The 25313-nt window shown below is 42.9% G+C and overlaps 1 protein-coding gene across 1 annotated transcript in view; it reads right to left on the reverse strand.

Moving 5' to 3' along the window:
• Positions 1 to 228: 228 nt before the first annotated feature.
• ext1b (exostosin glycosyltransferase 1b) overlaps positions 229 to 25313 on the reverse strand; it is a 142270-nt gene continuing 117185 nt past the window's right edge. The window contains exons 7-12 of the mRNA XM_080863254.1: positions 25103 to 25221; positions 18798 to 18893; positions 8127 to 8216; positions 5836 to 5996; positions 4980 to 5151; positions 229 to 2748 (exon numbers count right to left, since the gene is read on the reverse strand). Of these exons, the coding sequence (XP_080719380.1) occupies positions 2563 to 2748; positions 4980 to 5151; positions 5836 to 5996; positions 8127 to 8216; positions 18798 to 18893; positions 25103 to 25221 (824 nt within the window). The 3' untranslated portion in view covers positions 229 to 2562. The remainder of the gene's footprint in view (positions 2749 to 4979; positions 5152 to 5835; positions 5997 to 8126; positions 8217 to 18797; positions 18894 to 25102; positions 25222 to 25313) is intronic.

The raw sequence follows: 25313 nt of genomic DNA on the forward strand, positions 1-25313 counted from the left end.
GACCAGGGATTTGAAATAGGTGGTGGGTTGTTTTTTTTAGTGTGTGTGGATTATCTGCAAAGCTGGGGAATGTGGTTGTCTTGAGACGATCAACAACAGTAACTCTGACAATCAGACATAAAAGGCTTGATATGGATTGAAACAATATGATTCTTTTGAAGATGGAATAGAGGCCAGATGCAGACCGTGCGAGGAGCATGAGTTTCCCAGAATCGCAACGTATCGATGTTGTTACACTGACGACGAATCTCCCGGGAAACGACTCCAAGTTTCAAAGTTTCAGAGTACAAGCACAAACAGCGATATTCAAAACAGTGACATGATTGGGGCAAAAAAAACGAACAAAAAAACAAAACAACACAAGTTAGTCCTGCTGGGTTTGATATGACTCGCGGAAACAGAGCAGCTCTGCTATAGTAGCATTTGGATATGGCACTTCAAAGCACGTCTGTCCCCTTTGTTGAAACAGCGAAGGCTTTACGATACATTTTACATCGACTCTTTGTCAAGCGAAAATAAAAACAAAGTGTGAAGAAAGAAAAAAAAAAATGAATCTAAAGCAGCCACTGAATGTGTGACACTGATGTTGACGATGTCAGTGACAGCTAACTGATTAACACGCTGAGCAGCTTTGGCTGAGACATTATGCTGAATGCCTGTCTGACAGAAAAGGCCACTAAAAGCATGCTGCTTTCATTCAAGTGTCTGCAAACTAAATGTGTGACTGGACCGCCTGTGCTCCCGCCTGCACGCTGCATGCAGACCTAATGACAGCATATAGCAGCTCAGCTATGAGCCAGCCACCTTTATTTTTTCTTCCCCTGACAGCCTGTCTTTAAAAATGATCAATTAAAGGTCAAGATATCTAGTTATTTAAGCATTTTGATCTGGTTGTCCGATACCAATAAGATCATTTAAGGTGCAAAAAAGTGTCAGCCGTAGAAAAGACACCGAGCGTGGCCACCGTCTCTCTCACACACACACTGATGCAGGTAGTGTGTGCCAAGGGGGAAAAAGCTGTCATCCCAAGGATCGCATTAGACAGCAGGTCGTGTTTGCCGGTCACTGTTTTCGCAAACGCTATGCTCCATAATGTTCGGTGTTTCATCAACAGCGTGTCCCCTGGGAATAAAACAGCACTTCAAACGAAATACCTAATTGAAGCCTAAACTTATCTCTGCCTGACAAATGGAGGAGAAAACCTTTTGTCAATTTAATGGCTCCGAGGTCCTTGGATATGTCACGGGGGGGGGGGGGGGGGGGGGGGGGGGGGAATAAAAATAATCAGGGCGCCAGGAGAGACACATAAAAGTGGCGATTACAATATTTCAACACAAGAGCATCTCAAACGGATGTAGGCAACGTGATGTGCAATAAACAACTTTAAAGGCAGACCCTGATGTCAGAATGGCACTGATGCGCTCAGCGTTAAAAATCTGTCCTCTGAAATGATGCTGGTCACCAAAGACCTGCTATGGCCCCCCCCTCCACAGTAAGGTTGGTGCTCAGAGACCATGCAGGAAGAGGGGTGGGAGGGAGAGAGAAGAGGGGGAGGAGAAAAAAAGAAGTTTGGGTTAGAATGCAACGTTCTGCTCCATTTCATCCAGAAATGTTCATTTCGCTCATTCCAACGGAGGGAAAATGTACTCCGCTCGGGCTTATGGTTGGATGAGCCAACTTTTCAAGGGTCTGCACACACAACACACACACGGACAAGAGGGAGAGCAGAGAGTCTGAAGGGAGGGAGGGGATAAAAGATGATGAAAGTAAGTGGGGAAAAAAGATGAGAAAAGTACAACTGCTGTGGCGAGTACGAGAGGAAAATGGGACATGAAATGAGATGTTTTCCTAACTTATCTTTGTGATAACACGGGAGCAAATAGACCATTATAAAAGCCAGATCAACTCATAAAGGAACGAGCCAAGGGCAGGAGACGCGGGGTGTTTGTCAACTGCTGAGAATATTAGGAAGTAATGGCTGCTAAAAAAAAAAAAAAGGACAGGTTGGACAATCTTTGTTTTTTAACTTGAGGCAACAAAATATTCATGGGTTTACAAAGCAGGAGTTTGGTAATGAGTCCAGTATTATGTCCTGATCCAGAGTAGGGAAGGTTGCTTGGGATGACAGGTTGGGTTGCCAGGTTTGAGATCACAAACACCTTCCTGTCTTCTACCATCGCCCCGCACGAGTGCCGAAAGAGCAGGAAAGACGATGTCGTCCTCGTCCGTGTCATACAAAAAATATTCTATCCAAGAGTTCTTGTCGTCAGTAGTGCGTGCTGCGTGTTTGCACATGTGTGAAACACAGTACTGTTTGGTAAGCCCGTCAGTTTGTGTACTCTCTTTGCTTTTTTCACACCCAAACGGCCTACGCTCGTTTCCCGTTTATCCCTTTCCTCATCGAGTCTTTCCAGCAGCGGCGCTCTGGTCATTGGCAATGTGCTGAGTGGAAGACAGACCTGTGTCTCTCCCTGTCCATCCCCCTGTACTCTGATGACTCCTAATCTCCACAGAGTCTCTTTCCCCCTGCGTAGGGTCTCCCCCGAGGGGGCGGCGGTCTTGTCAGAGCCTCTCGATGTCCCTGTATTTCTTGCGGAGGATAGAGACCTGGTCCTTAAACAGGACGGGGTCCAGTCTCATCTGGGAATGGACCAGTGGCATGGCGCCAAACCAGCTGGCGAACTTGTTCATGCAGGTCTGCCGCTGGGCGAAGTGGTCTGGGTCAGCCCAGCGAGAAGCCCTTGAAGACTGGAGGGAATGGAGAAGAGGAGGAAAAACAAAAAGAAGAAAAGTTAGAGTTTTCAATAACAGATGCAGATCCTGGGGGAACATGAAAAAACTAATTACAAGTCGACTGTGTTTTGGAACAAAATCCAGTTTTGCAGATCTTTATAAAATATCAGTGGTAACGTCTTAAAAGAGCCTCAGATGCTTTTCCTTAGTTTCTGTCATATGTATCCTGTTACAGCAGTGAATAATTATATTAAACATGGCCACATTTTCAAATAATGAGCTCAGAATACGTTCGGGTAATCCCTGTGAGCCAAAAGCATAGACGTCAAACTCCTCTAAATCCTATAAATGTGGAATATTTTAACTGTAAATCATTCCAAGCAAAGACGAAAAGTATGGAAATGACTGCAGTAGGACCCCTTTAAAACAATATTTTGCAAGTGTGCAAGAGTTTATGAGACCAAATCTATGATGTATGAGTGAGGCAGAGAAAGAAGGAACTACTTTACTTTTTCATTTTGCCACAGTTCATGTCATATGCATGAGCATGACCGAGGAGGGCTGCATTTCTCTTATGTCTGCATTATTCCATTATAGCAAGCATGGCGAATAAAACCGGGATTATAATCTCATGTGGACATGCACATGTTATATTTATACTATGCAGCGCTTGAAATGATCGGAGCCTTGAATTCCTCTTCTTAATGGTTGGCTGTAGCTCAGGAGGGAGAGCAGGTCATTGCTAATCGGGAAGTTTGTAGTGTAATCCCTGGCTGCTCCAGTCTGCTTCCCAAAGTGTCCTTGGGAAAGCCACTGAGTGTGAATGTTAGATTCACACTCAGTAGAAAAAAAGTGAATGTGTGTCAACGGATGAATGAAACATGTTTTATAAAAGGGCTTCAAGTGCTCCAGCAGAGTAGGAAAGCACAATATGTGAACCGGTCCATTTAGTAATGACGCATTTTTTGTCACCGGTATCCAGGCGGACTCCTGTATTTTTACATAAACCCTCCTGATAATAACAGGAAATAACAATAATACATAATAATACAATGGATTGCATTTATATAGCGCTTTTCGAGACCCTCAAAGCACTTTACAATTCAACTATTCATTCACTCTCACATTCACACACTGGTGGAGGCAAGCTGACAGAAGCGAGGCTGCCATATCGCGCCATCGGCCCCTCTGGCCATCAGTAGGCGGTAGGTGAAGTGTCTTGCCCAAGGACACAACGACTAAGACAGACAGAGCTGGGGATCAAACCGGCAACCTTCCGGTTACAAGATGAGCTTCCCACCCAAATTTTTTGATTGACCGCTAAAAGAGTAAAAAGCTAACTGGGGTAGCCGTGGCTCAGGAAGTAGCGTGGTTGGCCACCAGTCGGAAGGTTGGCGGGTCAGATCCTCATTTGCTGGGGTTTGAATATGTGAAGGTTAAAAGTGTGTTGAGTGCTCCAAAAGAGTAGAAAGGCACCAAGTATCTGTCCATAACTGACTAAATACTCCAATACTGAAACTCTTATGTTATGCTAGTTTCAATCCACTTTTCAGTCAGCGTATTCGGACCACGATCATTAACAAGCAGGGATTTTAGACGTATACTAAACAAAAAGAAGCTCTTTGACTCAATCATGGTCAAACTTTCATCGTAGTAACAAGAGAAAGCCATCACTGAACGATGGCTGATGTCAACTTCTCTCAATAAATCGTCAGCTCCGCCATATTTGACAGGCCGGAGCCCGATGAGAAAGCGTGACGCAAGGCTTCGGGACCGACACGACTCCTTTCCCTGTTTTTGTGTGTGTGCCGTTATGACTTGCCCTGTTTTTTTTTTCTTTGTTTTTTTCCGTGGCCCATACCAGAGGATTTTTAAAGAGAATAATTCATGCTGTTCATAAAGCAGCACGGCTTCGCTCCAGCTGAAAGGCCATGACACACTCATGAAGGGAAGAAAACAACACTGGCTTCAGCATGAATCACGGCTCATGAAAAGAAGGACAAATTCAAAGAGGTCCGTATAATAAGGCTGCTCTGTATCCAGCATTGTAAATTGTTACGGGCTCAGTCACATCCAGTAATGAGATGCAAACCAGTTTTCTCGACCGGCCGTTATCCTCTTCTTTTTAAAAGAACCCCAACGCTAATAAGCTCTCCAAGTGCAACAAAGAGATGGATCTAAGCATTATAAGTATTCATACTTCCACATGCGGTGTGGTGTAGTGGTCACAGCTGCTGCCCTCTTACCTGTCCCATCATGGTCTCCTTGTACTGTTTCTTCTGTGTGACCTTGATGGGCGGCAGCTTGGTGACAGCAGAGACCAGGAAGTTCATCAGGATGTCCTCACAGTTGGCTAACTGGTCCACCATGCTCTTCAGGCTGGTGGGCAAGTAGTTGGTGTACAGGAAGTGATAATACCTGAGAGGACAGGAAGAAGAGTATTTAGAGGCTCCCAGATTGAAACCAGTGGCACTTAAATCCTTAATAGTCTTAATTCTACTGAAGCTCTTATTTTGAAAGTAATGCTTTAAAAACTTCTAAATAAACAGTGTTAGAGCTTCAAAGGTTTAAAGCCGGTTGTGCTGACAGCTTAAATTAAATATAAAAAGTGAATATTTCACATTAAAGGCCACACCATCGCTGTTAAAGCTCTTGGATGGATTGAACGAGTGACTTATTGAAAGTGATTAAGCGTTCGGCTGCGGTGATTGGCTGACTTAAGCTTAATGGACTGCTCCCATCACAGCTGAGTGAAGCCATATTGAAGCTGACAGGACTGTAGTCGAACTAAACGCGGGAACTATCGAGGGCTGCGCGGCAGACAAATTGACATTTTTTGGGGATAAAACATACTCCGTGTCAAAACACTGGTTTCCCGAGGCTGTGCCACACTGAACATCACATCTACTTTCATAATCTACAGATCACCGCATCAAAGCGCCGCATCAAAAGAAAGACAACCGAACACTGGAGAGCAGAGCGGAGCAACAGCGAGCCTCGTGTAACGGAAGGAGAACGGAGCAGGAGTGAGGAGAATCAAAGGACATGGAGGTAAACAGCTGCTTGAGAAGGGAGGCTTTAGTTTAACAGCCTGAAGTGCACCTGTGATAGATGGCAGCCCCAGTCAGGACCATCGAATAGTCGTTGGTCCATTTGGAGGTGTAGCCCCAGCGCTCCTTGTTGCTGTCCCAGAAGTGGCTGCGGGCGGGGTAACCGACGATTCGCTCTGGAAAACTCTGCCAGACAGTGAAGGCAAAGTCCACCTAGACAGAGATTAAAACATTTAAAAAATCAGAACATTAATCATTTCTAATAACAAACTCTAATTTAGTACCCTCTGGACACCTTTGTGGCAAAAATGTACACATTTTTTTCTTATTTTTAATCAACTTCAGCTGATCAAAATGAAAAGCTACTGTTCAGCACTTTTCATATACAATAACCCTTACTATGAAACTGTGCAAAAAAAAAGCACGACAGCCTGGTACTGTAAAAAGCTGCTTTTGCTTTGGTATTTTTGGGGGAGAGAAGGATAAATAAGGGGGAATTTTCACAGCTCAGCAGATGTTTTCCAGCTACTCGGGATGCACCGATCCAATGTCTGGATCAGATTGTAATCCAGTTCCAAGGGTCAATCTCTTCAGTCTTGTTCTTTGTTGTTCTACATCTTCTAGATCATTAGTGGAGTAAAGCAAATCCAGCATGGACGCCAAGGAGGTCGACGTCAAGGTCACACCAAATCAGTAAAAACTTTATGGATCTTGACCTCAATTGTTAGCGCCCAAGGTCAAAGTTGACCCTAAATCTTTTAACTTATGTTGGTCCAGTTTCTTGTTATTTACCAATAAATAGCAAATCAGTCAATTTGTATTCTTGGATATCAGCAAAACAATATTTCAATGGCGTCAGAACGGTCCTCTATCAGTAAAAAAAGGTTGGATAAGTGCATCAAAATTATTCACACCATTAACGTCATTATAAACCCTTGTTGGAATGAGCTGTGTTAAATATTTTCTTACAAAAGACAAATAAAGTGAAGTTGTTGTTTTCATTAATCAAAGGTGTAAAAAATGTATCTATTTACGGTGTGTTGTGTGAGGGAAAAAAAGATAAAGAGGAAATGAAAGAGACTACAATGAAACCCAACAAAGGAACAACACGTTCAAAACGCACTCGAGTGAAAATACAACTGAGGCAAAGCCTCATGAAACACAAAGCAGTCTTTCCTAAGCAGCTGCTTGTAGCGCTCAATCAAATAATTAGACAAAAACATCAGAAAAGTCTCAGCGGCTCCTCAAACAGCCTGCTCTGCATTACACCGCACATCACTATACTACGCTGTGAGGCTGCTTATGTTGTTGAATATTAAAAAAGAAGAGCAAAAATTTAAAATCCACCATAAAACAGTATCTATCTGCTCTTCCTGCCAAAATTTGTACATATGAAAAAGCCCTGGAGGAAAATAATGACTTTCTTCTGCTCCTGCCTGCAGTTCAAAATAAAAGAGATGGAAGCTGAATGATGTTACAATCACAAGGAAAATATTTCACAGACTTTCATAATTCTGCCTACTTTCCGACTGAACCGGGAGTCATATTCAAAGGAGTGAGTATCATTGTTAAAGACAGCTCTCGTCGTCGCCATCTTCACTTAAGGGTGGAGAGAGTCGGATAAAAATGAGAAAACAAAGACGCCGGGGCCAGAAACTGCACTTTGAATCATTTGTTTAAAAGAAGGAGTGGGTGGATGGGGAGATTACCGGTTTTACCCTTCATTTTTTCCCCCCCTTTTCTCAAGTTTCCTGGCATCGACATTCCCTGAGCTCAGAACCTTTGAGAAGTGTTTGCTCTCGTGATCCAACCGTCTTCCTGGGAGTAACGCAGGTCGATTCAGTTGTCGGGGATGGATTTTCCCTTCTGTCTTGCCATCTTGATCTGCCACATAAACTCATTTCTTTCTGCTATGTTCTGGCTTCCCATGATGCCGCGCCAAAACGTATCCCCAGGAAAAGAAAAAAAGAAAAACAGGAACAGCCCCGCCAGCATGTGGAACAAAAATGCCCATAACAGTGCTGCCGTCGAATAGGGGATAGGAGAGGTAGAGCCAAAAACAGGAGGTGGGCGATAGGAAGAAAAGGAGAGGGAAGGAAAAAGAGGCAGAAAAGCGCACGAGAAGAGAGAAAAGCAAGCAAGGCCTCGGGAATGAAAGTTAGACTTTAAAAGATTAAAGAACCAGGCCACAAATTTTGGGGGGCCAACTTGAAAGCAGCAGGGACAAACAGAAAGAAGCTAAAAGCTAAAAAAAGGAAATGCAATAAGGGAGTGTCGAACTTTACAACTCAAGTGGAGGAGATGGCGATACAAAGGAGAGTCGCTGTGTTTATTAGAGGATACCTCAGTGGTGGACAAAACTGTGTCTTCATCCAGGCTGAGGACAGCGTCGGTCACAATGATCTCGTAGGGCAAAAAGCGGCTGCTCATCACCTGCAGGGGGAGACACAGAGCACAGAGGGTTAAAAATCATTGGAGTGACATAAGCTGGGATCCCATCTTCAAACTACACTAATAGCAAATCTAGATCCGAGCACAGCGGGAAATAATAAAGTAAACCTCTCTGACATTCATGCTCTTATTAAACAGCACTCGTGCAGACAAGAGTTTTAATCAAACTTGACTGAACAAGACGTTTTCAATTTTGAGATAATGCATTTCAGGGAATTGTTGCACTTTAAAGACAAAATCACGTGAGCTGGTTTCTGCTGCTTTTTTGGCGCTGATGGTACGAGAAAACTTAAACACGGCATAACCGAGCTGTCTTTTTTTCCCTTGCCAGGCAAACTGCAGCTTTAGGGTCACCTCCCAGGATCAAAACTTTCATTTACAAACGGAGAACCGCCTGCACAGTCTGTAAACCTGCTGTAACTGGTTTTCTTTGGCACTTTGGGGAAGCAATTTTCATAAACAATGAGATAATATCCCCCTTTTTACATCGGTATGACAACCCCCCTTTTATGTTGGTGTGTTACAGCGTTTAGCTGGAATTGTGTTTCCGTCTGCCTGATCAAAGCGAGTTCACTGTTCACTCTCCTTTTAGCTGTTTGTTAGATTTATATCAACTCCTGGCAGAAATGTGTCTCTCTTTAGCTCCTACATGCTCCGTTATTCACCGACTAACAGACAGACAATTTGCATTTTTGTCCGTTTTATCTCGCTGAAAATGGCTGCAGTGAGAGTGTCGAGACTGAATTAAAATTGTTAAATCAAGGCAAGAGTCTCCCCCCCCCCCCGAAAATTGAGCTGAAAGATGCTAAGGAGTGCTCAGTGGAGCTGAGAACAAAACATAAACGGAGAGCTTAAAACAAGAGACACATTTTAGAATAACAACTCCGTTTGCTCCTGAAGTCTACCACGTTCATTTTTAACAATTCCTCATAATTTCATGAGATTCAGAGTAGACAACAAACAGCTGCTTATTTACACACAGAGCGTACAGGTGGAGGTGTATTCCTGCCCACCCGATCAATACACGTTCACTATTCATTCTCTGTTTAGTTGATTGTTAGATTACTCCCGGCAGATGCTGCTTTGTTGTTTCACCAGCTAGCTGCTTACTGACAGATAAAGCTGGCAGCTATTTGCTTGGTTTGTGCTACCAACCTCAGTAACAAGCATCAGACTAAAGTTGATGATTAGAGGTTTTACTGTAGCAGAAAATGGCTTCAAAGTGAGACTGCACATGTTGACACTAAAGTAAAACAGTAAAATTGAGGCTAGTAACTCCCAAATCTGCTGAAAGTTGCTAAAAAGCTGAAAGTAGAGCTCATGAAAATTACATGCAAGTAGTTATTATTCTAAAAATAGCACTTATAGCTGCTGTATAGCTCAGTCACAATACAGTAAAAACAGGATGGCAACCTCCTTGGGACTAGAAAAAACACCTAAATAAATAAATTGGTGCTTGCCTGATGATTGCTTTAAACTTTCTTGCTTTTGCAACTGTGTTTGCAACATCCTCTAGCTGACCACGTTTGATTGCAAGGCCACTGCACAGGTCACCTGGTGGGAAACTTGTCTGATGGCAAATAACTGCCAACACGTTGCACTCAAACAGAATCAGTCTGTGCTGATGTTAAAGCAACGATGTATCTCTTTGCAATAGGGGACTGAACTGGTTGCCAACTGGTTGGATTCTGGTTATATTCTTACATGCAATTAAGGCTGCTGAGGGCTTATGTCATTATGGAGTTAACTTGATATCCTGCAGCATCTACGTCACTATTTGTGGAGGAATTTCTGAAGTGCTGTTGCAAATCTCGTGGGTTCTGGCTGGAGTCTGAGAGGAAGTAATAAATGTGAATTTCTTGCATGTAGATGGAAAAAGATTTGCAATTGCTGCCGATTTATCCCAGATATATCACAGTTAAGTTAATCACCTAACTACCACAAAAAGATTGCACTTAATTGCCAACTTTACGTCCGTCTTACTGCCATGTGATCATCATCAAGTCAGCAAGTGATCACATCTTTGAAGTCAACTACTTCCAGGGCAACAACATCCCAAGTTTATCACAAACAGTCGCAATCATTTTGCTCGTGGTGCAACCTCCAGTCATTGTTTCCCCTCGTGTACCTGGAGCACTGCAGATGAGCCCAACCGCTCTGAATCGCTACCCACGGCTCACTAGACCCCAGTGCTAAATGCAGAGTTTCACCTTGAGATAAATCTTGGAATAAAAATTCCTTTTTGCTCTCAATATCTGCCACATGCATTTTTAATGATCCCTCACAAATTCATGAGATTCAGAGGAGACAACAAGCCATGACATCAACAAATAGCGGTGCACAGCGAATGAGAGAAAAGCCAATATCCTACGCTTTACTGCAGGCTGCACCCTGTCGTTTGCTACAGAGATAGAGTGCTGATACTAGTTTCCATTACTGCTGCAGGGTCAACTCGCTCTTTTAAATCAATAAAAACACACAAATGTAGTCAGACACCTAGTGTGAGTCATGTGTCTTACATGTGGCCCAAATTTACTTTATCTGTGTTGAAAACACAATATGTATATTTAACAGTGGATGAAACCCAACTGTATAATGCATGACGGTCCTTGAATATTTACTGGAGGCAGAGAGAGTGTTCGTGGATGGGGGTTTGGTGGGTGGATGGAAAGATCAACATCTTGAGGATATTTAGACTTGTTTCGTCTTTGGCTGTGATGAAAGGCATTCGGATGAGAAAACAGCGGTTTCTCGGTGACAAAGAGCGTGCGTGTCGTAATCTGGATGTGCGCTCGAAGTCGAACCGCCTCCCACGCAATTAGAAAACTGCAGAGAAACGCACAGCTTCAATGCGCGCGGACATATCGAGATACACGTCCCATATATGTAAACACTCTCACGCACCGTTGTTTAGTTATTCAGCACGGCTCTGAAGGTCAGGCCTCTCTGAGGATTCTTGTTCTTTTAAAGCACCGCCTGCACAGAAAAGCCATTACATTTACATTTAAGAGTGGTCAAAGCTGACCTCGTTTCCCTGTAAACACCTGCCATTGTCTGCCTGCCGAGCGTCACTGCTGACCTCACTCTCAACAGGTCTTTATCACTTCTGCAGGCGAAGGGCACCAAAAACAAATAAATAAAACAACCAAACCGCTCCCAAAAATTCTGGTTTTGCAGTCGAGCTGCGGAAAGCCTCTTATCTACTGTAGTGCTCCAGCTCCTGATAACTTTTATTGTACAAGCAGTGTGACCAAGCACTTTGTCCTGCAAACAAAAGGAAAGACACGAGTTCCTCAAACACTTAAATCAGAACTGATTTGCACAGCGTGCAGACTTCACTTGTCTGCCAGGTCCTTTAGATAACAGGAGGAAAACACGTGGCCAGTTTTACTGGATGACTCAAGGGACTTTTTGAAAATCTTTAAATTCAGCTGATTATTAGGTGAAACACAAACGTTTTAATACAAGAAGGAAAACACTTGATCTCAAATTAAAAAGCCTAAAGGAGTATAAAATAAGATTTCAGTCCTTTATGTGCAAATATATGTAAATTAAAAATTGTTTTACTATGTAAATGTTCATATTATTTAAGTTAAGTCCAATATCTGTTTTAATTTTTAGCAGAATAAAAAAAAAAGTGAAGACCTGATATATGCTCTTTATTTGAATTTGTTTTAAATATATATGCTAAGACATGCAGGTGTGCTGTAATGAAAAGATTACAAGTCTGTGGTTGAACTCTTGATGTCTTGACTTAAACTTTATGAGTAAATTTTTATGAGTGTAGAGAAAAATAATGTTAATGACCCCATTTTCAGGCTAAGGGGAATCTAAATTGTTAACAAACTGCTCTAAAACCGCAGACACAGGCAGATGTAGCATCTGGTTATGACAGGTGGAATACCTTAAACCTGCTTATTATATGCAGACAGGAAAGCAGAGTGTGTGGGAAGGACATGCAGGAAATGCTCAGAGCCTGTTGCATATGGGCCGCCTGCTAAACCAGGTGAGCTAGAGCAACGCCCTTCCTGGTGGGTTTAGGGTCTTTTGTCAGTCGTGGTCCCTTTTACAGTCAAAGACAATGAGCAAAGTTTCTTCTGATGTACTTCTTTGGGATTCAGGAGTTGCTACCCTGTGAGCTTGCAGGAAAATCAACCCCTTGCTAAATTTCATAACAATAAGATGAAGCCAATATTACCTTGAACCAGAAACAGCCCAGGAACCAAAGCACATCATCTGTCAAGCACGGTGGAGGTAGTGTTATGGCATAGACGTGTATGGCTGCCAGTGGAACTGGGCCACTTTATTGATAATGTGACTGCTGATAGAAGCAGCGGGATGAACTGAGCTATACTCTCTGCTCAGCTTCAGCCGAACACTGCAGAACTGAGCAGACAACGCTTCACACTGCAAATGGATCACAACCCAAAGCAAACTCCAAAAGCAACCCAAGAGTTTCTCAAGGCAAAGATATTCTTTGCTTTTTAAGTCATTTGACCTCAGAGCATGTTTTTCAGTTATTAAACACCGAACTGGAGGCAGAGAGACCCAAAACACGCAGCAACTGAAGGTGGCTGCAGTAGAGGCCTGGCAGAACATCTCATGGGAATAAACACAGCATTTGTGTTTATTCCTATGGGAATGCGAACTGAGATTCTTTAAATTCTTATAATGCTTCACATGTTGCTCACACAGCAATTCTAAAATTCATCACACTCCCGCTCACACGGTGGAGCCCGACAGAGATGGGAACGGCCTGTCCGGCCAAGTGCCGCGGTGTTCCCGTCTTCCCGAAAATACTCCAGCGGCGGCAACAAGAGCAGATGAAAATTTCAGCTGTCGCTCACATTCGAACGGGGTGGAAGAGCCGAGGTGCGTGAGTGACAGCGAAAGATGAAAAAACGCTGGAGAGAAAATGAGAAGAAAGATGAGAAGCGGTACCCTCCCTCTCATTTCATTGTCGTCATTACTGCCATGATGTCCTGCGGGCATAAAGCGAGAAACAAAACAACCCCTTCTCTCCCCCCCCCACCACCACCACCACCACCACCACCACCACTTGTTTTCCCACCAGAAAGACACATAGAGGATACCAGAAAAGACCAAAAAGAGGTGAAAGACCAGGGATAGGAGACAGGAGGTGAGGAAGTGACAGTGAGACAAGCAGCGAATACTGAAAGAGACGAAAAGAGACAAAGAGAGGATGAGAAGCTGATGTTTCCAGGCCCCAGATGGTTTGTAATGTTAGAAGTGAGACATATTAGCCTGGGGCTTCCTGCTTCTCTCCAGGAATGTGAGCTCTTGCAGCAGGAATCTGCCTGCAGCACTTCACCTCCTCTCTAAAGGACAGCAGCAGAGGAGAGAGACGTAGGGAACGTCGGAAGGGAGGACCACCAGTGCATGTAAACCATATCAAGTGCCGCCGGGATCCTCACACGGCCTAAACCAACAGTCACAAACCAGATTTTGTTGGCCGCCGTGAGAAGACAACAGAGGGAGGGAAAGACAGGATGTGGTTGAAGGATAAAATCTGTATTATTCTGTTTTTTTCCGCGCTGTCGACAAATCCCTCAAACAAACCAAAACCAACAATGCAACCACATGTCTGTTACTAAGAGCCAAGCTTTCAAATGAAGGCATACACCCTAAAAAAAAAAAATACAATACCAAATCCATAATTTAATATTATTAAAGGAAAAAAGCAATTTCCTGAAACAGCTGGGCACTGGACTTGTTTGGAACAGTTCGGAACGGCTCGCATTAATAACTATTCAAGGCTCTGGTGGGTATTTGCAGCAGCAGGAGTGTGTGGGATTATCGCAGCGGCCGTGTTCACTTTAATGCCAAAACATGCCATCCAGTGCATTAGTGTGATTCACTGACGTGTTTATATAATGCCGCCGATAGAAGAATAAATACAAAGCTGAAGAAGGATCGACTCATTTGTTTTATTTTTCTTGGACTTAACTTTTAACTACCGACACTGCATGAGGAGGCGGCGCTGGGCGAAGCGCTAAGAAAGGGGGGGGGGAAAAGAAACGTAGTCCTTGTTTTCCTGGGTGTTACACTTAGTTTGTGCAGCACCTATCCACAGTTTTCATTAAACTGCAATGGAAACTGCACACTGTGCATCCTGTAATTTTCTTCTTCGGGGCTTCAGACTTTAAATTATCTTCACCTTATCAAGTGCTGACCCACGGGCCCTCACGTGTAAACAGAAAAAGCTGCCAGTAAGCAAAATTTTCTCTCTTCCCCTTTTCTTCAGATGGAAAAGCATTTCCAGTGAGTTTTGGTAAGCTGATTTGTTCAGCTTTAGGAGGCTTGTGCTTGTCTTGCATGGTGTTTAACAGGAGTTTAATTGCCCACAACAGAATAAGAAGTGGAAAGTTACAACAGTTTGTTTGGACTCATTTAATAGAGAAATACTGCGGACTCGACAGCCACTCTATTAGGTACAACTGCTCATTTTGTGCAATCACATGGCAGGAAATTAATTCTCTTGGACATGTAGGTGAGGTCAAGGTGAGCATCAGAATGGGGAAAAGGTGATTTAATTGACTCTGAATGTGGCATAGTTGTTGGCACTGGTTGGGCTGGTCTGTTTCGGAAACTGCTCATCCACTGGGATTATCCCACAAAAGCATCTCTGGCGCTAAAAAGAAAAGAAATTTCCACTAATCTGTAGGAAACGCCTTGTTGATGTCAGAGGTCAGAGGAAAATGGCCAGACTGCTTCAAGCTGATAAGAAGGAAACTCAAATAATCACTCACTACAGCCAAGGTATGCAGAAGAGCATCTCTGAAAACACAACACGTTGAACCTTCGTGTCAGCTAAAAACAGGAACCCAAGGCCACAGTTCACACGGGGTCACCAAAACTGCACAACACAAGATTTGAACAATGTTTCCCGGTCTGATGAGTCTCCGTTTCTACGGCAACCTCAAATAGTGAGATCAGAATTAGACGCAGATAACATTAAAGCCTGGATCCATCCTGGTTATGTAATGGTGTGGGATTTTCTTGGTACATTTTCCGCTGTTTGGTCTCCGCCCATCCTTTGTGTACTATCTTCAGATAGCTGCTTTCAGCAGGATAACTCACCATGTCACAAAGCTCAAAATGACCTCAAACTGGTTTCTTAACCACACCAATCAGTTCAATGCACTCAAATAAGCTCCAAGCCCAGATCAAAGTCTAATTGATGTGGTGCAAGAGGAGATTCACATCGTTTACGCTCAACAAATGTCTGAGGAATGTCTGCGGCACCGGCAGGAATTGGGGCAAAAGAAGGTCCACGTTATTAGGCTGTACCTAATAAAGTGGCTCATTTTTTGAGGGGAAAATTGGATCTGCTAAAACTGCTAGATTTCTTTTCTGCAGAAAAACAACATGCCACAATTCATCCACGCATACGCAAATAAGTGAGAAGACGTAAAAACCACAAAAGGAAGCGAATTTGGCGATTCTTCCAACCACGACTCATGACGTCAGTATTTCTACACTCCTGGTAACATCCGGGACAACAAGCGAGAAAAGAAGGTGGGAGAAAGAGATGCAGAGATAGACAGAAGCAAAAGCAAGATAAAAGAAAGAGTAATGATAAAAACAGTGGATGTGTGAGTGAGGGAAGGAATGAAGCAGAGATGGGATAAGGGGGGGAAAGTGGCAGGGAAAAGGCGAGAGGGATGACAAACTCTCTCTCTCGCTCGCGCTCTGTGGGGTGGAGGAACACAGCTTGGCTCGCCACGGTAAACACATAAAACGCCACAACCACAACAAACCACAGGCTGCCTGGCGCACGCACATAAACACACACAACAGCAGTGCACTAAGCCCGTTCTGCTCGCTTTTCACAAGCAACACAGCTACACGCAGAGGCTTCCCACTGTGATTGACAGCTTGGGAGAAACCACTCAGAGCCACGGGGAGAGGTAAACCATAAACCCAGACTACCGCTGAGTGACTGACACTGATGTGAAAGCCACTTTCCCTGATTGGCAGTTGAAGTTAAGTCCTCAGATGAAGAAGGGGAAAGGAGGGCTCCGGATGGGTCTGATGTCCAGGAATACAGCCGAGCAACAGATCCCGCTTACCCTAACCCTCTCAAAAAACACCTCAAAGACCCTCTTTGAAAAAGAAACAATTCAAATGTCAAACTGCGTGTCCGCGTTTGACCTTTGACTCGTACAATTAGAGGTCAGAGGGAGGTTAAGGTAAACATAGCAATGCTTTTCACAGGACAGTACCTTCAGCATAAAAGCCTAATGCGGATGTCATAATAAATGCCACTGAGGCATGCTCTGGGTCTCGCTGGAGGGTTTACTTAAAAACCAGGAAAAACATGCATTTTATGACACCGCCAGTCATAACAGAGGGAAAAATGTCTCTAAGCTGACATGCTGAGAAAATTGACGCCCACTCGAAAACATAGCTTTTATGCACATTACCCATCGTCGAAAGCTTTTTCTTACCGTCTGTGTGGAAACATTTTCGAAGAGAAGATTTCAGAATTAAACAAATTTGTCACTTCTAACGGCTTGTCAATTTAAGGGAACTGAGCTGTTGATTTATTTAACCGATTAAATAGAATCTTTTATATTTTATTTAGGCGATTATTCTTCTTTCAAGAAAAACATCAGAGGCAAGGGTTTGTTTCTTTTCATGGTTTCATATAAGTGTTTTTACAGGCAGTTGTCCCTATTTTCTAATCACCATCTCTATACCTCAATCTATCACGAAAAAACCATTTTCAGTTTTAGTCATATACTGTATATAAATGATGGACACATCCAATGAGAACTCCTGAGGAGGATGTTGATCTGACTGAGAAATCGAGGACACTGCCTTCTAGTTATTTTCTTGAAATTTTGACTTATTAACTTGAAGTTTTGAGAGAAGTAACTCGAAATTTCGAGCTAGCGCTGCCAATCAGCAATCTACGTGAATAACGTCTCTTTCTTGTTACCCAGAAGGTTATGGCGCAGAGGGATGTACAAATTGACGCTTTCGAGAGTAGGTTTGCTGATAGTAACGCCATGTGATTCAGCTAACAGCACAAGGATTTCATCATTTGTGAAGCCACATTGAAAATACTCAGCAATCTGTGCGTTCATGACTGACTGTAATGCTGTAGCATTTGTACCTGAGGGCTTCAGCTTCTGGGTAACAAGGAAATGACGTCACTCATGTAGATTGCTGATTGGCAGCGCTAACTTGAAATTTTGAGTTAATAGATTGAATTTTCGAGTTAATAAGTCGAAATTTTGAGAAAATAACTCAAAATTTTGAGTTATGGATCTTTTTTTGTGTGGCAGAAACGGGCTTCCATACATTTCTGATGAGGCTTCAGTGAACTGTAGCTGGATTGAATGAAGGGCCAGTTGCATCTCTTGGGTCCTGCGTCAGGTCTTTTATAGTTTCTTCTTCTTTTGTTCTCCATTTGTGCACTTTCCTCAAATCTTTTCAGGACACCCTGCATGCAGTGCAGAGATATGCCAAGTTTTTGGCTAATATCTCTTTGGGAATCACCTCAGTGGTGCAAAAATGGAACGATTTATGCCTGTCAAAACGGCGCGTGTTATTTTTCAATGGTATAACTAAAGAAACTGGACAAATAACGTGTTATTGTGACAGGTTACAAGTAACAAAGTGGCTAAAGATACAATTTAAGACAGGCTCTTTGCTAGGTTGTCTGTTATGTGTGGACACAACGCTGGTTTATCCATTGTGCTAAGTGCCGTGTTTATGCTTGACCGGTTAATGTTAATGCTTACCAAACAAAGAAAATGGTCAGGTACAGAGACTGGACTGAAAAAACAGCAAATGTTCAAAGAAAGACTAGAGCACTATTGCTCAAGAGCACTTTCAAAGATTACAATCACTAAAAACCAGAGATTAAGAACCCAAACTCATCAGGGAAATGTTTACTGAGATCATATTTAATCATATATAAAATGAGTGGTTGAGCATGTCCTCATACATTTGTATCCAATCTGATTTAAAGCTGCAACCAGAGGTGTTGCCCCCTGTTGGCTGCTAAAAAGAATACAGATTTACAGACTCAGGCTCCATCTTTTATAAATAGCCTATATTTACAGTCCTAAAAAGTTTTAAATGGATGAACGATGAAGAAACGTAAATGCTCCAAGTGCATTTATGTTGCAGATTATGGCTCAATTGTTACTCTGCAATGATTTTGTCACTTTCTTTAGCTAATTGGATATTTGGTTCCGATCAAAGTAGAGCTACTCTGCCTGTGCACTTAGCCATTATTACCACCTTATCATTCCAATACACAATATGCATTAGCCTTTCAGGCCTTCTGTTTTCAGTGTATATTATTCTCATTACTGAGCTTTAATTAAAACCACACAAACTGTCCTCTAATGGAATCATTGCGACACAAATCGAAACTCATTAACTCCCCGAAACTCTCAGACTGAATAAAATGTCTGAAGATTCAGTAGCTTTACAGAGAATATATGTGTAAGACGAGCTAGGTAATTAGAAATGATCGGGATCACAGCTTTGAGGTAACCGAGAGGCCGAGCGTGCGCGGCTCACCTTATTCTCTCCCTCTATCACGATGACGGGCACTGAGGTGGCGGGCCAGCGGTGCTTTGCGGGGAGAGGCTTGTCACAGTTCCACAGGACGATGATCTGAAAGAGAGAACAAACAAAGGAAGTTTTATTTGTGCGCTGAATCTAATTCAGCTCCTCAAACCCAAACAAAATGAACTGGCCTAAGCAGGCGACATTTATGTGCTCCGCAGCCAGCAAATGTCACCTTATTACAAGCTGATTAAACGTTTAAGAGACAAAAGGGCAGCTGAAGTGATAAAATATTTCCAATTATGTCCCCAGCGTGCTTTTTACATTTCGGTCTGTAGCCGATCTCGTTGCATTATCAGGTTGTCCTTCTTAATGCTACATCCCTGTGATGCTCCACCTCCCTTTAGATGATGTTTTCAGATTAAAAAGTCATGTTCCCAGCCACAGTCACATCATGTTTTATATGACCTGCAGGTCAGCCGATTCGCTGCACGACGACAGCGGGCCTCATTAATATTTGATGAAAAATACACACACACCCAAATATGACACGATCCTAGCTGACCTTATACACACATTTACACACACAGTTACATCCCTATATCTCGAACCATTCTTCTCATGCATCTTAAATTTGATGTGGAATAATGTGGCGACACAAGCTTGCTAAACTCCTCTAGCTGGACGTGGCGTGCCTGTCAAACTTTGGATGGCGCCGTGGAACTGCGGTAAGCCAAACATGGTTATGTTACTCTGGACTTAAAGACTTTGGAAGGTTTTCTCTGCATTTCAAAACAGCAAATGAGTAAAGAACAACCTGCTCATCTCTGCTCTAAGCTACAACTGTTGCATAAACTAGATGCAACATATGCTGCCTAAGGCTTCAATCATACTAACCCCAGGCAACTTCCAGTCACTGAGGACTGATCGGATCATGTGTGGTTACTGGGTGGTGCAGCACAAATCTCCTTGTCATTGCTTTGGTTTCTTGCAGTTGCATTAAAAAATTGCATCTTTTTTGCAAACACTTGCCAACTAACCACAGCGTGGCAGTGAAACTTGTGCCAACGTGTTTAAAAGGCGCAGCTTTTACTTTGAAGGTGGTTTGCGTCACCCTTTATCCAGTTTAACTACGGCTTAGTGAGTAGTTGGCGAGGTGTTTGCAGACAAGTCAGTGTCTTCCAACAAAAGCAAGTAAAGTGGTTGTGCAGTTAAAGGTTAAGTAGCACAACTTCTGTAACCTCCAAGGAGAAAATGGAGACCTTTATTGTTGGTGTTGGTGCCTTTTGAGGATTAAAAAAAATTATTTGGCAAATAGTACAGCCTGCTGTGAGTGCCACGAATGAGTGCAATTCCAGCATTATTATTATTATTTATATATAAAAGCTAATTAGCAGAAACCTGTGTCTGTGCAGTGCACAGTACACTCTGTAGATGTGGTTTGCATTTGCTGCAACTTGGTTCTTCACCGCTCTCATCACAAAACGCGTCCTCGTGCCTCCAAAAAATGCTATCATTTAAGCTAAAAGGTTTACACTGAAATCAGCAGTTGATTTAACAGGAAGCAATTTCCTTGATAGTATGCTGTCTTTCAGTGTTTGCACTGAATCTTAGTATTTTGATTGGTTTTTTCGAGATATTTTGTTTTGGTCTAGGGGTGGTTGTGGTTGTAGCTCAGGAATTGGAGGAGGTCATCTACAAATTGGAAGGTTGGTGGTCCGACCCCCAGCTGGTGCAGTCTGTATGCCGGAATATCGTTGGGCGAGATACCGAACTCTGCGTTGGTGCGTTCATCTGAGTGTAAATGTTAGATAGAAAGCACTTAGGTGTAAATAAAAGTGCCTATATGCGTGTGAATGCGTGAATGAGAGGAAAAGGGCTATACATACATATAAAAATCAGTCCATTTAGCATCTATCAAACTTTCTGTGAACCTGGGGCAGATGCTTGTTTCTCTTTCCTGTACTCTGAACTCGAGACTTTTATTTGCATGCACCATCAAGCGTCAGAGACATTGACTTTTTGTCTGTGACTTGCAAGTTAAATCCTTTGTTTTTTAGATTTTCCCTTTAAGATGATGAAACCATAGCCTGCAGTGTGTAGTTAATACCCAGCTGGTAAAGAAGAAACTGATAGGGCCCCATCATCAACATCCAGTTGCTGTGTGCCAGCTAACATCTGCCCTGCTGGAATGTCCTTGAACGAGTGAGCAAATTAATCCATCCCAGTTCCAGTGTGCAGAGCTGCGGCTGACACCGTGCTCAGGCGTCCCTGATGGAGGCAACCCATAAGAATTTCCCTGCAGGGATCAATAAAGTTTCACATTATCCTGACATTAACTGTGTCACACGCAGCGGTTCCCCTCGGGGTCTCTGCACCCTGACTGGACCTGCCAAATTATGCGCTGGTAGCTATTCAGATATCTGAGCTAAGGTGTTTCCATGTGTCTACGGCAGCTGTGTGAAGAGAAAGAAAATGATGTTCAGCTGTTTGATGAATTGCAAAATCATCTCAACATTATCAGCGAACAAAAACACTCGTGATGCCAAATCTGGACGGAGAAAATGCCCGTCATTGTTAGACAACAACAACAGGTATGCAGTCTGCATGCATGTGCACGCACCCGCACACACACAGAGCTGAGCTGTTACAGCCTTCTATTCCTGTTTGATTAGAAAGACAGATGGTGTCTCTGTCAGCTCACCAGCTCCCAAGGGGTGCTGGTGGAGGCTCTGTATGTGTGCGCCTATATGACTGCAGGAGAAATGGTGAAGGAGCTGTTGTGTGTCTGCAGCGCGAGAGGAAGAAACGCTTCCCACAAGAATGTGCGTGAACACATTCACACATGAGCACACACACACACACAGCGGGAGGCTGTCAGAATGTGCTTCAAAAGCTTTCTTGTGTCCAATTTAGCCTCCTCCACCCTCTCTGTTCTTTCATTCTGTCCCCTCCATTCATTTATTTATATCCCTTTGCTCATCCCCTCATAGCCCAGCAGCCCTGCTCTTCCTCTCCTCTCCTTCTCTCCTCACGCTGAGAGTGGAAGAAAATACTCCGGCTGCGTACCTGGCTCTCCACTCTGCATGCACAGCCAGAGGAACGCAAACACAAAAGCACCTCCATAAAAATAATAGGAGGGGAGCATCTACTCATTCAGCCAGCTGCTATGAGAGGATGCGTCTGTGAAAGCTTGTCGACGATAGGACGTGCAGCTGGGTTACACCACACCGAGGAAGGGCTGAATATTAAACACCCATTCTTCTCACTAAAACAATGAAATGTTCAGGAGAGGCAGCATTGACTGCTGGGCTCAGATTTATAATATTCATAACACACATAAATATTTTTTATAATCCAGGTCAATTTTTTTTACTTTTGCTTTTTCAACAGTTTTAAGTGACTTCACCAATTTTACATTTCAGTGCCGTTAAAAATAATACCGCCCCCTCTGAGTTACACAGTCTGGAAATGTAAATCTTAACTTTGCTTATTTGTTGAAGCCACACTGCTGACATAAGGCAGCAGGGGCAACATTTAAATATCATTAACCACAGTCTCCAACTTTCAAGCTTTTCTAGTGGCACTTCTCTTCTGTCAGTGTAGTTGTTATTATAAAAATTATTAATGTTGACTTAGAAAGAGGAGGAGGTTTTTTAAATTATTTGGTCTGAAGTCATACCAGTGATGCCTCTGGATTAAAACAAGGCTCATCTAGCATTTTCACTAAATATATATTTTATAGTATTATAAAACATTGTTTTTTGTAAGGTTTATTCTTTTTTCCTTCAGTTATTTATGTTGAAAGTATATTTCTTGATAAAACAGTGTTTGTGTTTAGGGCTGTTCGATATAATGATATATATCGGATGACGATATAAAAACGTCTATCGTTTCATTTTACGCTATCGTTTGTTTCGTGGTGTCGCAAAATAAACTGTTTACGGCAATATTTTTTAATCGTTTTGGTGGTCACTGTAGTGGCTATATTAATTTCTTAAAGTTCTCTCTTTCTCTTATATTTAATATAACCACACTAAGGACGGACAAGCACCTGTTTTTATGCGTTGTGGTTAGCAACAAAGACGGTAACAGCATCGCGTGTCCGCTTGTTTATGTTCCACATAAACCTTTCACAATAAAGCTCAATATCCTGTTGAGACTTTTCAAAATAAACTGAATCACGTGAAAGAGCAGATTGTTTACGGATGAGAAGTAAAAAAAGAGCCGCCAGGTGCTAGAAAATAAACCTTAGACTCAAACGTTAGAACAGGCTTTTCCCCGCAGCACGCCGTGTAATAAATACTCAAAGAAAACGGCGGCCTTTACAACTTATGTCTAAAAATGTGTAGTTTCATGCATCGGTTAAAACACTCGACTCCAGCTACATGACGCGCAGCTGGAAGCACTTCCCGCAAGTCGAGCTGCCCGAGATTCACAGAATTTACAGAAAATGTTACATTTTTGTGATTTATATCGGTAGAATTCTTATATCGGGATATGAGATTTTGGTCATATCGCACAGCCCTACTTGTGTTTTCAGAGCCTTTCTGCATGTTCTCCCCAAGTTCTCCAGCTAACTTAGCCACAGGTGTGAATGTGTGAGTGAATGGTTGTCAGCTCAGCTGCAAATATTGGGCCAATATTGCCAATACTGATACTTCTCACCTATAAAGGCAGCTTATGTAGGGGAGAGCAGTGTCCAGTTTGCAAATTGGACACTTTGCACTACATCACTGAGATTTTAACTTTTCATGATAATTAGTTAACACAACAAAAGACACCTTTGAGTTTTTGTTCATGTATTCTGTGTTTTTTGGCCACCTTGAATGTAAACGTGCCCGACTCTTAAGCACTTGGGCTCAGCTTCTGTAATTTTTCTGTGGTACAGGCTATAAATAAATACACATGACAATCAACGTTTTTCACAGTGTATGTTCAAGGTGTATTTTTCATTTACAAAAATATTAAAGAAAAATATTTGTACAATTTTGTGGGCTAAATGGAATTTAGAGCAGAGAAACAAAGGAAAAGAAATTAGACTGATTTTGAAAGTCTTTCAAAACTTTGTTCCAAAAAGTTTCATCTTTTGAAACTGGTGCGACATCTTCCTCTGTTTTAATGATGCATGGGTACAAAAGCTCAGAGTTTCAAACTCAGAGCTTCTGTACCCATGTATCATTAAAACAGCTGTAAAAACCGACAAGGCTGTAAACACTCACGTCTTCAACCTGGCTGCGGCGGCACGACGAGTGAGGTTTCAAAAATCAAGAGATGCACTACCGGCCGGCTTGTGCTGATGGATCTGACACATCTTTTGTTTTACGGTGCCGTTTGCCAGGGTGAGAACAGCAAGCTTAATGGCCTCCCTAACCCTGCAGCAGACTGGCAACCTGTCCAGGGTATATCACACCTCTCACCCTATGACAGCTGGGATAGACTCCAGTCTCACCATGACCCTGAATTGGATAAATATAAGAAGATGGATGGACAAGCTAAGAAATCCTGATTTTAATAAACTGTTATTTATTTTAGACAAGCTGTTGTGTCCATCAGTGGGGCAGTGATCACAGTAACAGATACGGGCAAAAATGGCCATAAGGCATCAGTGAATAAGGTCAGATGTAGAATCAACATGTTTAGATGAAAGAGAGTGATTCACGATGAGCGATATTTCCAGGAGAAAATAACCGTGATCCAGGCTACATCATGCCTTAACTACAGCATGTATGCAAGTGGGCTTTATAATTACAAACAACAAGTGCCTTAAAGATGGCAAGCAAACAAAAAGATGCAATTAACATGCCCTGCAATCCTGTACCAACACATGTACTACTATCCAAAATGCATTCCTCCTACACAAAATACAAACTCACTTGGTCATACATTCTGCTGGTCGCAGAAACAAACAAAAAACACACACACACACACATATATACACCCACACACTCAGGCAAACACAAAAACCAGCCATCAGGGAGCAAATTCCATTTCATTTCCCGCTTTAGTAAGGAGCAAGCAGGGGAATCGATACATGCCATCTCCAGCTGTGCTGAAGGGGGTTTGGCTGCCATGGAGACAGATGTAGCACCGCTACAAACTGCTGCTCTAATTCAATCCACCGGAGTTAACACACAAGCACACGGTGATGGAGGATGAGCTCTGCTGCTGCCCTGGTTGGAAAATACGATTGCAAAATAGCCGTACGAGCGAGCCGCATAACACGGCACAATTTAGCAGATGCGCGGTGGAGACGAGTGGAGGATTCTTGAGATAATGAGTGAACAATCACACAATCACACACACAAATGGTGTACCTGTGCACAGTACTGGGACTTGGCCACGGCCGCCAGGAGCTTGAGTATGGGCTGGGATTGGGACACCAGAGGGGAGACGGCATGGATGACAGCTGTGAACTTCGGGTACGGTCTAATACCTGAAACGCAACAGACAGAAAACACTCAATGTATTTCTGAACAAAAACAGCAAAAAGAGCAGACTGTCAACCCATCAATGCAATTTCAGGCT

This window comes from Rhamphochromis sp. 'chilingali', assembly GCF_963969265.1.
Source record: "Rhamphochromis sp. 'chilingali' genome assembly, chromosome: 17".
In the NCBI taxonomy this organism is placed as follows: domain Eukaryota; kingdom Metazoa; phylum Chordata; class Actinopteri; order Cichliformes; family Cichlidae; genus Rhamphochromis; species Rhamphochromis sp. 'chilingali'.